The sequence below is a fragment of the Harpia harpyja genome, chromosome 3, assembly GCF_026419915.1.
Source record: "Harpia harpyja isolate bHarHar1 chromosome 3, bHarHar1 primary haplotype, whole genome shotgun sequence".
Classification (NCBI taxonomy): domain Eukaryota; kingdom Metazoa; phylum Chordata; class Aves; order Accipitriformes; family Accipitridae; genus Harpia; species Harpia harpyja.
In genome coordinates this window covers 59838164-59853452 of record NC_068942.1, presented here as the reverse complement: position 1 = coordinate 59853452, position 15289 = coordinate 59838164, and the positions used below count along the sequence as shown (strand labels likewise).

Sequence of the window (15289 nt, the reverse complement as noted above, 5' to 3'; positions counted from 1 at the left end):
TGTGAATTGTCAGAAGTGGTGTTAGGATGGGGGAAACAATAATATTAACTCTTGAGAAAACTCATACTAGCTGTCATATTGTGGTATTGCAGAAGCCTGTTGTGTTACAAAATAATTATCTCTTTTCCTTTTTCACACTTTTTATATTTTTAATGTCATTCTATCCTTAGTACAAATACTAATTCAAAGAAACATAGGTATTACAGATAGCTTGGATTTTAATTTTTTTTCGTGAAGGGGCAGAGAATAATGGTAAAATTTTCCATTTCTTTTCTTTTCCTTCTGTGCACTTCTGAGTCATTAGTGACTTCATTTCTCCTGTAGGCTCTGCAAGATGAATGTTGAGGAATATTGGCACACTCAGAAAATCAAGCAGATGAAAAATAAAAAATACTGAGTTATATAGTCTCTTTTAGTCATGGTCTTTGGTAGTGAGCTTTGGCATGTGATGGACTGCATTCAGTGAATAATGAGATGGCATAGAATACTGACACCGGAAGCACATATAATGCAATCTTATTACCTTCAGAATACTGATCTAGATCAGAACTGTTATTTCAACTCCCATATGTGTAGTGCAGAAATACCGGAACCTGTGCGTATTAAAAATTCTTGTGATTCCTTCCATTTGAAATAGCTACTGTCTAACTCAAGTATTTTTATATGAATTAAATGAAAAAAATCAGGCTGCTTATCAGGTATGGCTTTTTCACATTTGAAGGTCACCTATATTAAAAACCACCTATTTTGCTAATAGAGGTAACACCTATACATATATATGTATACAACCTCCTGAAAGGAGATTGTAGTGAGGTGGGTGTCGGTCTTTTCTCCCAAGTAGGAAGTGATAGGGCAAGAGGAAATGATCTCAAGTTGCACCAGGGGAGGTTTGGATCGGATATTAGGAAAAATTTCTTCACCAAAAGGATTGTCAAACATTGGAACAGGCTGCCCAAGGAAGTGGTTGAGTCATCATCACTGGAGGTATTTAAAAGACGTGTAGATGTGGTGCTTAGGGACATGGTTTAGTGGTGGACTTGGCAGTGCTAGGTTTATGGTTGGACTCGATGATTGTAAGGGTCTTTTCCAACCTAAATGATTCTATGATTCCATATGTATCCCATTCACAGAACTTGTATGTTAGAAATTGGCTAGCTCCACAGTGGTGGCTCATGAGAGCAGTGTATGAAGATTTCCAATAAATACGATTTAAACAGTTGCACTTTGTCATTGCAGAGGTCCATAACTGATAAATTTTCAAAATTGTTATTCTTGCTTTTCTCACCATTCTCAGTGCACTTGCACATCGTCCTGGTTTCGGCTGGGATAGAGTTGATTGTCTTCCTAGTAGCTGGTACAGTGCTATGTTTTGAGTTCGGTATGAGAAGAATGTTGATAACACTGATGTTTTCAGTTGTTGCTAAGTAGTGTTTAGTCTAAAGACAAGGATTTTTCAGCTTCTGATGCCCAGCCAGCGAGAAAGCTGGAGGGGCACAAGAAGTTGGGAGGGGACACAGCCAGGGCAGCTGACCCAAAGTGGCCAACGGGGTATTCCATAACATGTGACATCACGTCTAGTATATAAACTGGGAGGGGTGGGGGAATCGCCGCTTGGGGATTAACTGGGTGTTGATCGGCAGGTGGTGAGCAATCGCACTGCGCATCATTTGTATATTTCAATCCTTTTATTATTACTGCTGTAATTTTATTAGTGTTATCATTATCGTTATTAGTTTCTTCTTTTCTTTTCTATTAAACCGTTCTTATCTCAACCCACGATTTTTACTTCTTTTCCTGATTTTCTCCCACATCCCACTGGGTGGGGGGGAAGTGAGTGAGTGGCTGCGTGGTGCTTAGTTGCTGGTTGGGGTTAAACTATGACACACATACTGAAACATGCCTGTTAAAGTGTTTACCCTTTGCTGCATTACATCCTCCTGATCTCAGCAGCAGACAAGTGTGAACCAACTTCACTTCTCACAAGAGTTTTGTTATATTAGTTACAATGCATAATTCAATATATTGTATAACAAAACTGCTGCCTGGTTCAGTTTTACACGGTGACTCTATCATAAATACAAAGGAAGAGAAACTGAATTTTAAAAAGATATGTAACATATTTAATGATCTTTCTGACACTGGATGATAACATAAAATGCTTTCCTCAGCGCCAGTCACTGTCCTGTGAGATATTCTTTTCCCTTGAGAGCACACTGACTTTGAGAACACACTTTTCCTTTGAGAACACACTGAATGCCAATACAGGTTTCCTTCAGGGATCTCTTTTTGTGATGACAGAATTTAGATGCCTGTAACTGGTTCAGGACAAAAGAAAATATGGGGAGTATTTGTTGTGTGGGCTCTCTTTCTGCTTGTGAAAAAGAGATTTATAATAGAATGTCTGGTTTCAATTCTGAAAATAGGCTCTATGATTGTTGCATTTGGATTTGGTAGGAGTTTCTTCTGAACTGATTTACAGGAGAATAAGGAGAATCAAGAGAGGAACTTATGAGTACTATTAGAAGTTATTATTTTACATGGCAAGGAACTGAACTCAGTGCATGAGTGAGTGTAGTGTGATTATAAGATTGAAAGATACGTTGCTAATGATGTATGTTGTATTATTAATGCAATAATTTCTCTTTGTTTTGTTTTTCCTCTTTCACTCCAGGATAAACAGATCAGCAATGAAGAAGATCATTTGAGAAGGATGGATGAGGCCAGACTGCAGTTTAAGGATCAACTGCATCATTTAGAAATGGAACAGCAATCCATTCTTAACATGATAGGAAGTGAAATTGATGCTGCTTGTGAAATTTTTTCTCGGGACTCCATGGAGAAATTCAAAGTAATTCTAAGTTTTAAGTATGCTGCAGATTTTGTTATTTTCTTGATGAATGTTTGTAGCAGAATTTGTATGCATTGTTGTCGCCTATCGCTTAACTGGTATAGATAATTTATGGACAATGGATATTTAGCCGGTACAGATGTACATTAATAGGTATTACAATCAGATACTATGAAGATCTGCCCATGCATTAATTGTTACTGCTTGCTTTTACCTTTTTTTTTTTGTGAGAAATAGTTCTCCTTTTGTTTGCTTGTGTGAAAGACCCTTACATGAGGCAGAATTTTGAGGTAGGTTTTCCTAGGCCACCTCCTTAGATGTGGGAAGTCCCCAGGAAAGACCTAAAAGTCTTTTAAAATTGGGAAAAATGAAAGAAAGGTTTTATTAAAAATTCATTTAGATATTTTGTTTTTTAAGTAGTGAAGTAAATGCTGGAAGTGAAAAGAGTTTATAACCTCCTGTTTCGTGGAGCAGGTCCTTGTATCCAGAAAACTGACTCTCAAGTTCCAGGAAACTTGTAGCTTGCTGTAACTCTTTTTTTTTTTTTTTTTTTCTTTCACTCTTTTACTTCTTTTCCTGCAACCCTTGTCTCCCATTAGCTTTTTTCCTGAGCATTCTCATTCACTCCCCAGACACCGAACCCTCTCTTCCTCCCTCCAGATGATTCTACATGACTAATCCTCTTAAATTGACATTGTACACAGCTGAGAATAAAGAAAACGGACAGTCCAACTCAGCTTGTCACCTTACTCACTGGCATTATGGGTACTTACATCACAAGTACTTGACCTGGTGGCTTTTTAGCCTTAACTGTAACCTTAGAGTACACTCAGATTACACCTTTTTTGCCTTGCTGTTTAAACAGAGCATGCTTTCTACTCTACAGTTGCTGGTCACTTGACTGGGCTGGGCTGCTTTTGGAATAGAAATTTTTCAGCATTGACACTGAAAATCCATTAAATTTTTAATATTTTTTTCTTTGGTTTATTTTCTATTTTAAGTTTATCTGCTCACCTGTTTTGTTTGAAGGTGTGTAGAGAAGTCGCTTTGTTTCAGCCTTGTAGTATGGCTGTGCCTTTTCCTCCACTTACCTATGGAGCTGGGATGTTGCAGCACACAAAAATATGAGAATTCTAAGAAAATGTTGTTGACAAACAAGATTTCTCCTCTGTACCCTTACAGATAAGTCTTTTTTTATTAAGTCTTTGTGATCTGCTATAGTTGCCAGATTCCTGATCATCGAACCATGCTTTCTTGGACTTGTTTCCCACCTCCTGCAGAGTTTTTGTCTTCTGGATAAAGTTTTGCTAATCCCTGTTTTCACATTTGTCCTTATTTATCCCGTTTAACTGTTTATCACTGGCAAACTTAAAACAGAGTTGAATCTGATTTTTTGACTAGACAGCTAATGTGAAAACAAACACTACACAGTTTTGTGGTGCCTGGTCCAAAGTATTTTTTTTTTTTTTTAAAAAAAGGTAAGATGTTTCCTTTCTTATATTGTTCCTCTGCCCAGTACTTAAGGTATTGCCAAGGTTTCTAAAAGGTTTCAGACAAGTTCTTTACTTGAAGAAGTTGCCACTGCAACTGAGGTGAGCAATGAAGAATTTAATGGATAAATACTTGTATTCAGAGAGCTTAACACCAGGCTTAATCTTCCCTGATGAAAAACGTGCTGTATTTTTTTTATAATACCACATACTGGTGTTCTAAGCAAATAATTCCACTTGTATTGTTCAGATTTATTTTTCCAATTAGTCTTTTGTTATAAGAAATCTTATGCTTGCAATAACTATACCAGTCATGTTTAAACTATGAACTGAATACTGCCTTCTTTGAATGTGGTTGCACAGAATGAGGTTTGCTGCCATGGAAGTCACAACTTTCAGCTATGCATTGCTTTGTGAAGTCATGGTCAATGTGCCTACTAAAGCATTTCCTTTCACCTGTGTCATTATGTGGTGATAATTTTCATGTAAAATGTGTATACATAATTAGATGGTGCTGTTTAGGCACCTTTGGTCTCAGTGTAGTTAATAAGGCCCATATAAATACCTCTTAAAGAAATATGCTAGTGACAAAAATTATTGGACCAGGACTAAAAGTACATAAAGACTTGCTAAATTGCAAAATGTGGTAAATTAAAAACACACTAACTAACAAAACCCCCACAAAACCTTTAAATTGGAGAAAGGCACAATGTAGTAATCATGGGATAGGACCACATGAGATAAAGGATGAGCTGGACGTAAGGTTAATAGTTTACTTGATTTTAAATAGGTTTCAGCTGACAGCTGTTTTATGAGATTTTTTTTCTTCCCTTTGTGTATCAACTCAAAGTAGGAAAAAAAAATCCATTATCACTAACATTTAATTAGTAATATAGAAAACATGTATAGAAGTACCTTTAAAACTAGTTAAACATAGTTCAGTTTGAATGCAGAAAAAAAGACATACCACATTTTCTCATTGTATGAAGTATTAATGAAGCATTCTAGTACAAGTTTATCTTCTTTTTACTCACGTAGTGAAAATTACAATTTTCTTTTTCTGCCTATCAAATATTCAAAGCAAGTGATTTGTCTTTTTTCATGAAAACACTAAGACCATCATCATGGAGTATAATTTAAAGATTTTGGGGGTTTGTCCTTTTTTGCTTTTTAATAAGACATTTATCATGTTGCACATAGCATTTCTGTAGATACACTGATAACAGTTCAATGACTAACAACAAGTGGTTCCGCTGCTTCTGGTTTATGTGCAGCCACTGTTGTTCTGTGGAACGGAGGAAAAAAAAGTTGAATGACTTTGATTTTAAGAAATAGTAATTTTAAAGTAGAGTCTGATTGTATTATTTGGAAATATTATGATATTTTCAAAAAAGGACATACAGATTCAAACTGAGAATATGCACCTTGATGCAGAAGTATGTTCTGGGGATGTTTGAAATGCATCATTGTAGTGATTCTTAGGAGAAAACTACACAGATTCAGAATACAACTTACTATCGTTGCAACTTACTGAAGTCACATAGTTAAACAAACTTTGTATCAGTGAGTTTGCATAATTTGCTTTTAAATGTGACTAATTTATGGTTAAGTAGTTCTATTAAACCATTTACAGATATCATTTCCAAGCTGGATTTTTAGCAAAGAATATTTATTTGATGAATTTCCAATAAGCGGGAGACTCTTTCTCCTTTCTGTGTCTAATTCCCATTTTTATACCTATTTGTTTCTCTCCTACTATTCCATAGGCAATATCACTTACACCAACAGTGCTGAATGATCCTCATCGCTGGTTAGCAGAAACAAAGGTAATAGTCAAACCTCCTGAAATTTTACTGAATAAGCTAATATCCAACTTTTATAATCACTCAGTTGAAAGTGTGTTTGAAAAGGCACTTAAAGAGGAAAAGGAAAAATACAAAAGCATTCCTTTGGCAATAATTCTGATATTCCCAGACTGTTATTTCAACTGGTGGAATAATTTTCCAAATTTTACTATCAACAAGAATAGCTGTCTATAGCAAAATAAATAGCAGTGCTGTTTTTACAAACAATGCATTGAAGTAACTGCACTGATAGCCTTTAGATCTGGTTCAATTATTTTCAGACAAGAAAAACATGAGAATGTAGTCAGCAGGTCAAGTTTCTTTTACAGGGTTATAACAGGGCAAGAAATTATTTTAAGTAAAGCTGTTATTTATTAAATCTAACAGATATTAGGTTGGATTCTTGGAAAATGAACCATTTTCCTTCCCACTTTGTTTGAAGCTTTTGAATCCTGTAATGTGGGTGCATACATGCTTGAAAACTTCTTCAAAGTGATGACTGGTAACTTATAACCCTTGCCTTTCATTTTGCAGCTTTGCTCCTGCTGCAATGTGTTTATTACACATAAACACATTTCTTATCCAATATCTTTTAAAACGAGTAAGTTTCTCATGATCAAAGCAGATCACGAGAAACTGTAGAAGACATGCCTTTTTTTTTTTTTTTTTTTTTTCCCTTCATGTAAAAAGGTCAAAGCCACAGGAGAATTGACTTAAGGAAAAATTGCACCTATATGCATCTAAGATAATTTAAGTTTATTGGTGATGTATGGTCTATGTAAGACTTGTAGACCAAGAAAGACTCCCACTATAGATAGCAGAGATAAGATTGGAATCAAAGGAGAAATGTTATGCAGGAAGTATTTTCTCCATTTAAGAAAGTGACACTGACATATTATTAAAAAGACCTTTCAAAGAGCACCTAATAATCATTTGCATGTATTTCTCACCTAAGTTTCTTTAGCTGCTAGAGGGAAGTCTAGAATGAATGAGTACTTAGAATACCCCCCACCTTTTTTTTCTTTTGTTTTAAATTGTCAGTGTGAAAGTATTCTCTTTTACCACTTCTATATTTACTATATTGACCATGACCTATCTTATCTATGAGCTCTCTTTTCTTTTTCCGCTGCATGAACCTTAAATATTAACTTTTGCTGACCAGAAAGGATTGATGTCATTTTTTTTAGAATGGATAAATGCTTTAAATTCCATCAACACAGAACAGAGAAAGGTATTCTGAAAGGAAGGAGTATCTCTTGGTGTCTATGTATACACTAATTCAATGCAAATTTCCATGCCTACCCTAGCAAACTCATGCTCCTAATTTAAAAAAAAAAAGCAAAAAAATCTGTGTATTGCTTCTACACATACAATTATCAGCCAGAATACAACTGTCTTTTGAGACTCTTTGAAGGTCAACATATGTCCTCTTAATATATCTGAATATCCCCTTTTATTATTATTATTCAGTACTACGTACAAATGAGTAATGTGTGACTCCAAAGATAATTTGATCAGTTAACATTTATGTTGTCTTATTTTCATTAGCATTCTTTACTTTTATTGTCCCATTTTTTTCAATGTAGACTAAGCTTCAGTGGCTGTGTGAGGAGGTAAAGGAGCGAGAAAGTAAGGAAAAAAAGCTGCGATGCTACTTACTGCAGAGCCAAGAACAGCTCAAGCACTTTACACAGATAAAGGAGGCTGAACATCAATCTCTCTTTAAACAGATAAAAAAGCAAGAAAAACTTTTAGAAGAAGTTCACAGAGAAAAAAGAGGTATGTTGCTGGTTCCATTTTTGTTAATAAAAGGGAGAAAGAATTTTAAAATTCTACTAATTTTAATCCCCATGGCACTTTCAGATGTATTTTATCAACCAGTTATTACAGACTCTAATTTGCTAATGTGCTAGTGCTAACCAAGAAAACAGTTAGGTTTTTTGTTTATCCTTGCTGACAAAAAAGGCAAATGTAATCAACTATGTTTCAACCCAGTACAGTGGCTGAATAACACATGAGTTTGCAACATGGGCAGTGGATATAGAAGTTATTTTTCAACTGTACCATCTGAGACATTCCATGACCCGGGCAAAGAGGAATTATACAGGAGTCTGAGGCAGCATTGGTAATGCTGCTTTTATCTGTCAAAAAGAAAGAGCACAAAGCAGTCTCAAGTCCTGTGTAGTTACTCCCTTTTGCTTAAATTGTATGTAAAAAGAACTTCGGCAAATTTTCTTTCTTCTGTATTGCAAAATGAAATAAGATAAGCTTTGGTTCTAATAAAAATGAATGACGTTATATATGGAATACAACATAAGCATAGTTTTCTCTCTCTCGGCATGTAATTCTTACTCTGGAGTGTTGTGTGCCAGGCTTGGTGCTAGCATCCATACCATCCATGCTTGTCATGAAGGGGAAATACTAATCAGATTTTACTGAGCGGTATAAGTGTTCTGGTAGGTTGGACCTCACTGTCCCCAGCCAAGGGCCATTTTTTCGTCTCAGCTCAGGTACTCGTAGTTCAGTATTTTATAGTTTCTTGAAGATTGACTTTGCGCAGAATGCTTTTAGGAGTAGAGAAACATGCTTTCATCATGAGCTTATTATTTTAGAGTCTCAGGAAGACAGGAAGATCTCAGTCTTTCGATGTTCTGCTTTTCATCTGTGTTCAAGCCCATATATGGTGTTGCCTGTAGCGTAACTAAACATGTTATTTCAATGAAGAGTATTTTTATAGTAAAACCAGAGCATTATAGCAAACTTGGAACATAAACAATTTACAGCACATCTTTATTTTTATCCTTAAAACCAGATTTTTTTTCTGCTGTCAGAAATCAACACTTTGGTTGTTATAAACAATGTGACAGTGAATCCTTGTTAAATCCAAACTCAGGTGAAACGTAAAATTTTGAAGTGTAGGCTTGGTCTTGGTCAGGAAGAATTTATACATGTTGTTGCTTTGAGTTGAGTCACTAGCTCTTATAGTCAGTTCATAATTTTTTTGTGAAGTTTTATCTTCAAAGGTGTATCTTATTTACTGTCATTACTGCTTTTGGAAGGCAACTCTGCATCTTTACCTTTGTGATGTTTCTTCCTTTAATTTCCAAGAGGGGATTTTTATTAAGTGCTTAGAAAAATACTTAGAAATTGTGCACTGTATACTGACCCATACATGATGGATCTGAGCAAAACCATAATTAACAGTTACCAATCCATGCCTTTGATGTGGTCCCCCACAACATCCTATTCTCAAAATTGGAGAGATATGGATTTGATGGATGGACCATTTGGTGGATGAAGAATTAGCTGGATGGTCGCATGTAGTGGTCAGTGGCTCAATGTCCGGATGGAGATCAGTGATGAGTGGTGTCCCTCAGGGGTCCGTACTGGGACCAGTACTGTATAATATCTTTATCAATGACGTAGACAGTGGGATCGAGCGTACCCTCACAAATTTGCAGACACCACCAAGCTGAGTGGAGGGACCATCCAGAGGGACCTGGACAAGCTCAAGAAGTGGGCCCATGTGAACCTCATGAGGTTCAACAAGGCCAAGTGCAAGGTCCTGCACATGGGTCAGGGCAACTCCCAGTATCAATACAGGCTGGGGTTTGAATGGATTGAGAGCAGCCCTGCAGAGAAGGACTTGGGGGTATTCGTGTATGAAAAGCTGGACATGAGTCAGCAATACATGCTCACAGCCCAGAAAGTCAACCATATCGTGGGCTGCATCAAAAGAAACGTGGCAGGTCGAGGGAGGTGATTCTGCCCCTCCACTCCACTCTGGTGAGACCCCCCCCGGAGTACTGCATCCAGCTCTGGAGCCTTCAGCACAGGAAAGACATGGACCTGTTGGAGCAGGTCCAGAGGAGGGCCACAAAAATGATTAGAGGGATGGAACACCTCTCCTATGAGGACAGGCTGGGAGAGTTGGGATTGTTTAGGCTGGAGAAGAGAAGGCTCTGGGGAGGCCTTATTGTGGCCTGCCAATACTTAAAGGGGGCTTATAAGAAAGATAGGGACAGACTTTTTAGTAGAGCCTGTTGTGATAGGACAAGGGTAATGGTTTTAAACTAAAAGTGGATAGATTCAGACTAGATGTAAGGAAGAAACTTTTTACAGTGAGGGTGGTGAAACACTGGAACAGGTTTCCCAGAGAGGTGGTAGATGCCCCATCCCTAGAAACATTCAAGGTCAGGGTGGACAGGGCTCTGAGCAACCTGATCTAGTTGAAGATGTCCCTGCTCATTGCGGGGGAGTTGGACTAGATGACCTTTAAAAGTTCCTTCCAACTCAAAACATTCTATGATTCTGTGATATTCCCATAATAGTAATAATTGGTGATAACTTTCTGTCCCCAGGTATCATTGCCTAAAAGCATAATGGTAGAATAAAAAGCATAATATAGCTAATTTTGAGAATTCTGTATCCACAGGAACTGGAGACAGAAGTTTTTGTATGAGAAGAGAGGAGGGAGGAAATGTCGTATGAGGTTAGTTCTTGGCACTAAGGCTTAACATTATCTCAAGACTTGCACTGAATACTTTGAGAATATTACTTCTCCAGTGCATGCACATGTGTGTACACTTGCTCGCATTCTCCCTCTAAGGTACTGTCCCAGCAGAAGAGCAAGTTTCTGAACGCATCAGGAAAATGTGGATACAGGTAGAGCTAGAAGGAATGTGATTAAAGGAAAGAGAGATGAAGTCAATGCATGAAAATGATCACTGAGAAAACAGGCTGATTGACACAGGGTCCAGGGATCAGAATTTCCATATTGAAATAGATTCTGTGGTTCCACCTCTTTCATATAAAAAACTAAGCCTGAAAAAATGGAAGGCTACCTGGTGAGGAGATTGTATTTTGACATCTATAAATGGCTGATGCTAACTTGACCTATGGAGGAGAATAAAGTACTTCTACTGAAAGTTTGCATGTAGGTAAACCTTGAGAACTATTAACTTGCCTTATGGGTTGATACAGTATGTAAATAGGGCTGACTTGTCATCTGGTTTGCATCGTTTTATGTCATATGTTAGACTACTATTTGCAAACCTCACTGTCTCAGGGTATGCTATTTCATTGTATTCTATTACTTCAGTTTCTAAAGGAAGGTGTCACCTCTCAGGTTTTCTTTTTATCTGTTTTCTTTAAAAATTTTGTTCTGGCCTTTCTTCAGGACTCAGTACTGATAATGATGGGCTAATTTTTTTGTCAGACAGAATAAGTACTCTCTTTAATCATTTTGTTATGTAGTCATTTTGTATTCAGATGTAGACTCAGATTAGATGAGAGTAAACTTTTAAGTAAGTGTAGTTATAGCTTCTGGTAGCTGACTTTATTATTATTGAAAATGTTTTGTGAAATATTGTAAGAAAAATAAAACAATAGCAAAACAACAACAGCAATAACAAATAAAAGCATTCTTGTAAATATTTTTTAAAACAATGCAGGTTATTTGCTTTACAAGAATAGTAAGATCCTGTCAAGATTTTCTTCCTCCACTTATAAAGAGTGTTGAAAGAGAACATGTTTTGATCTTTCAAGCTTGAATGTTTCTATTGTTATCCTTCATTTGTTTAAAATGATAGTGCCAAGACCCTGATATAATATTAATAGTGGTTTAGTGTTCTTACATTTGAATAATTATCTGCTAAGATGATCTCCCTGAGGCCTTATTTGCCTTTTTTAATTTAGGTGCATAGGAAATAAAGCAAACTTTATTTAGATTTTAATTCTATTGTACTTAATTTGGTTTAGACTTTGTGGAAAAATTCACAGCCTGCATTTAAATTTCAAGCTATAGGCAAAGTTATCATGGGAAATTATTAAACTGAAAAGAGTGGTAAAAAGTAATGGTCTTCACTGAGCACAAAAAATAGTATGTAATCTCATACCTTCTATTTATAAGGGCCATTCCTTTGTTCCCTACAAATATGCTCAGTTCCATTTGTTACTTGACATATTACAATTTCTGTAATTCTAAGTAAATTATGTTCTCTTCTGTCTACTTCTAGAGGCAAATGCTGGTTAAAAGTAGGTAAGAATAAGGAAATAACAGTTACTGGGTTGTTACATTTTTCTATGTAACACAAAACAGTAAACATGCTTTAAAATTCCACCAAATACAGGATGAGATGTAGGACTTGCAAAAAGATGACAGGATGCTGACAGTGCAGGCCAGTGTTAGGTTAAAGGCCTGGGGTCAGGATAGATGCACACGCTGAGGATCCAGAGCCATGTAGGTATGAAGACAGCAGCAGGTAAAGATAGGTAACTTTGACTGCTATTGGTGGATTTTCCCAAAACATCCTCCTTGCTGTCTTCACTTAAAAGTATTCATAAAAGATTAATTTTTTAAAAAAAATTTTTAAGATTTCTGATTTAAGCAATTAATGGTAATGGTTTTATAGGGAAATAGGCAGTCAGGAGTGTTTGTAGGTAACTATCAAGCACCTTATTCGCTCTTTACACTCCACCTTTTCTTAATGAGATATAATTTGAAACCTGGTCATGTAAAGTGGTGAGGTTTTGGTGGAGGTTTTTTTGGTGGGGTGGGGTTTTTTTTTCTGCTTGTTTTTTTTTTGGACACGGCCAAAACAGATCACACTAAAACAGTGTTGGAGGAGGGAAGCAGGTACTTCCATTTACAAAGCAAATTTTGGTTATGTACACAATTAAGAATAGTATTCATGGGTGCAAATTTATGATTCACTTCATCACATTCTAATTTGATTAGATCTGATAGTCCACGGGTTTTGTGGATACAGATGAAGTTATGATTTGGCCCAGTACCAGTGTATTTATTTAGCTTTAGCTGCTGTGGTGTCACAGGCGTTCCAGCAATAGGTCCTTTACTCATAATAGTATTCAAGACTTTAGAATGAACATTTACTGAACGAATTATTAGAGACAGGGAAATAAAATACAACTGAGATTTACCATAGGTAATCCGAGACCAACTTCCTGGTATTTCATTCATTTGATAAGATAGCTGGTAGTTACCAAATAACTGATAGATGTAACAGAAGACATAGTATGGCTGTTGTCTGTATAGCATTCAACGTGGGACTATGTAGGAAATGACTAATCTAAACATGATGACTAAATAGAAGAACTATAAATTAGAGTAAGGAATGTGCTACTCTGAGTGACAAAGGGGTAGTTATTGAAAGGGATAGTTAGTACTGTTTCATAGATGTTGGTCTGTAGGCTCACTTTTCTTCATGAGGGAGCTTAGTATGAAGAGTAGGAATATGATAATAAAACTTGGAGTCTTAGAAAATTTGGTGGCTTTGTTGGTACTCAGATGAAGTGGAATAGCCTTAGGATCATTTAATTTAACTTACCTGATGCCAAGGAAGGAAATTTTATGTATTAACTTATTTTTACCACTTTTTATACCAATTTCGATTTTGAAGCTGGGATCAGAAATTCATAATAATGTTCACAAACATTGAACAAAGTTTTGAGATCTTTTTATTAATGCACTAAGAAATAGGCAGGTTGACTTGGTATTCAATACCATTTTCTTGTGCCACTGAATTAAATGACAGTGCCTGTGACAGTGTGTGCAAGAATAATGGACTTACAACCTACATGTGAATTTAATTGGTTTGTTTCACAGTCCTGTCAACAGATTGTTCTTTTTAATTTGAAAACTATGGTCTTCACTACACCAAATCAGTTATTTTCTGTAAGTTGGTAGAAGGTAGAGGAATAATAGAATGCATGTCTGTTAATGTGAGTTCTGAGTACTATTATTCATGAAGTGATACATTTAAATGTTTATAAAGGGGTTTTTATTTAAAAAAAAGTTGCAAGATAAAATATGCCTATTAACCTTTCTTGGACAAATACTCTTACATACTGAGTGAAAAGCCCAGGTTTAATTGTGATGCAGCTAGTAGAATGTAAACATGTAAATAGTTTAATGTGTATATTACTTGGACATGAAAATTGGAAAAGCTACTTTCCCAAAGGAAAAAAGAAAACATGGCTAATGTCATAAAAAAGGTGTTAAGCCAAAAGCAGAAAGCAATGTATCAAAATGATAGAAGATTTAAATGAAGAAGATAGACTGGTGGTTGGCTTTTGTTACTTAAACATAAAAAATGGAAGAAGTACTTACAGAATACTAAGACATTCAGTAATGAAATTATGGGCAAAACCCAGATGCAATAATAAAGCAAGTGAAGGCAGAATGGATTTACTCTAATTGATAAAAAGACCCTTCATTCTTTTTTTATTTTTAACACCAAAGTATACTTGACAGTATTGCTTAATAAAATGGATTTTCAGTCAAATTTGGTGCAAAAGGATGAAAATATTTTCTGCTACATTTAGAATGATGCAGATTTTAGATGGAACATTTTATCAGAAAGACTGATTCTGTGAATGTGTATGGATGTGGTTGACTGTCCCCACCAACACAAACCACTTGTCTGAGTACTTAAAATACTCTAAAAATACTCCATTAATTTAAGTTTGCATAAATCAGAAATTATAAAAACAAGACACAGAAACTGTATTCTCAAATTTGTTGATTTCCCTTCAATGGACCTGATATTATAGTTTATTCATGGTTTTTGGAGGGAAAGAATAAAAATAGAGATTTATGGTGTATACCTTAAGTAGGTAGGATGAATATTTAAACTGCTTTGTTGACAAACATGTTTCAGGAAGTTATATAAGCTTAAATAAGTCTACTAAAACTCTTAATTGTGTAGTTTTTTGTCTTTTCCCTTCTTCACCGAAGCATTTGTAAATATCTAGGATATTGTAGGTTTTTGGATCCTACTTATGAATTTCTGCAGAAGTGTTAACATTATCACATTCCTACCTGTGATGGTAAACTGGCTGTCTATGTGGTATAATCGTGACAAATACAAGTAAGCTATCATAAAGATTCACAAATGAGAGAATAGTAAATGAAGGAAAATACAATAATGTAGTATAGAGTTTCAGGATTGTTTACAGAACAGCAGAAGTTTCATAGTTCTCTGGTGATGCATCAAGATTGGCTACAGTTGTCTTCCCTTCTTGATAAGTGTGCCATCCTGGAAAGCTGAGAAATTTAGAAGTCTAGCAATATTTATAAATACCTA

General features: G+C 35.8%; 1 protein-coding gene across 24 annotated transcripts in view; it reads left to right on the top strand.

Moving 5' to 3' along the window:
• The window catches only part of CEP128 (centrosomal protein 128), a 150290-nt gene that overhangs the window by 65853 nt on the left and 69148 nt on the right, over nt 1-15289 (top strand). For 15 of the 24 annotated variants that reach the window (XR_008234530.1, XM_052782897.1, XM_052782898.1 and 12 more), the window contains 3 exons: nt 2672-2848; nt 6105-6164; nt 7769-7961. Coding sequence is in view for 16 of the 24 variants with exons in the window: in XM_052782897.1 (XP_052638857.1) it covers nt 2672-2848; nt 6105-6164; nt 7769-7961 (430 nt within the window). In the remaining 8 variants the exon portion in view is untranslated. Of the gene's footprint in view, nt 1-2671; nt 2849-3877; nt 4313-6104; nt 6165-7768; nt 7962-10617; nt 10675-15289 lie in introns of those variants that run through there. The other 9 variants (XR_008234534.1, XR_008234533.1, XR_008234531.1 and 6 more) reach the window with 6 other exon arrangements.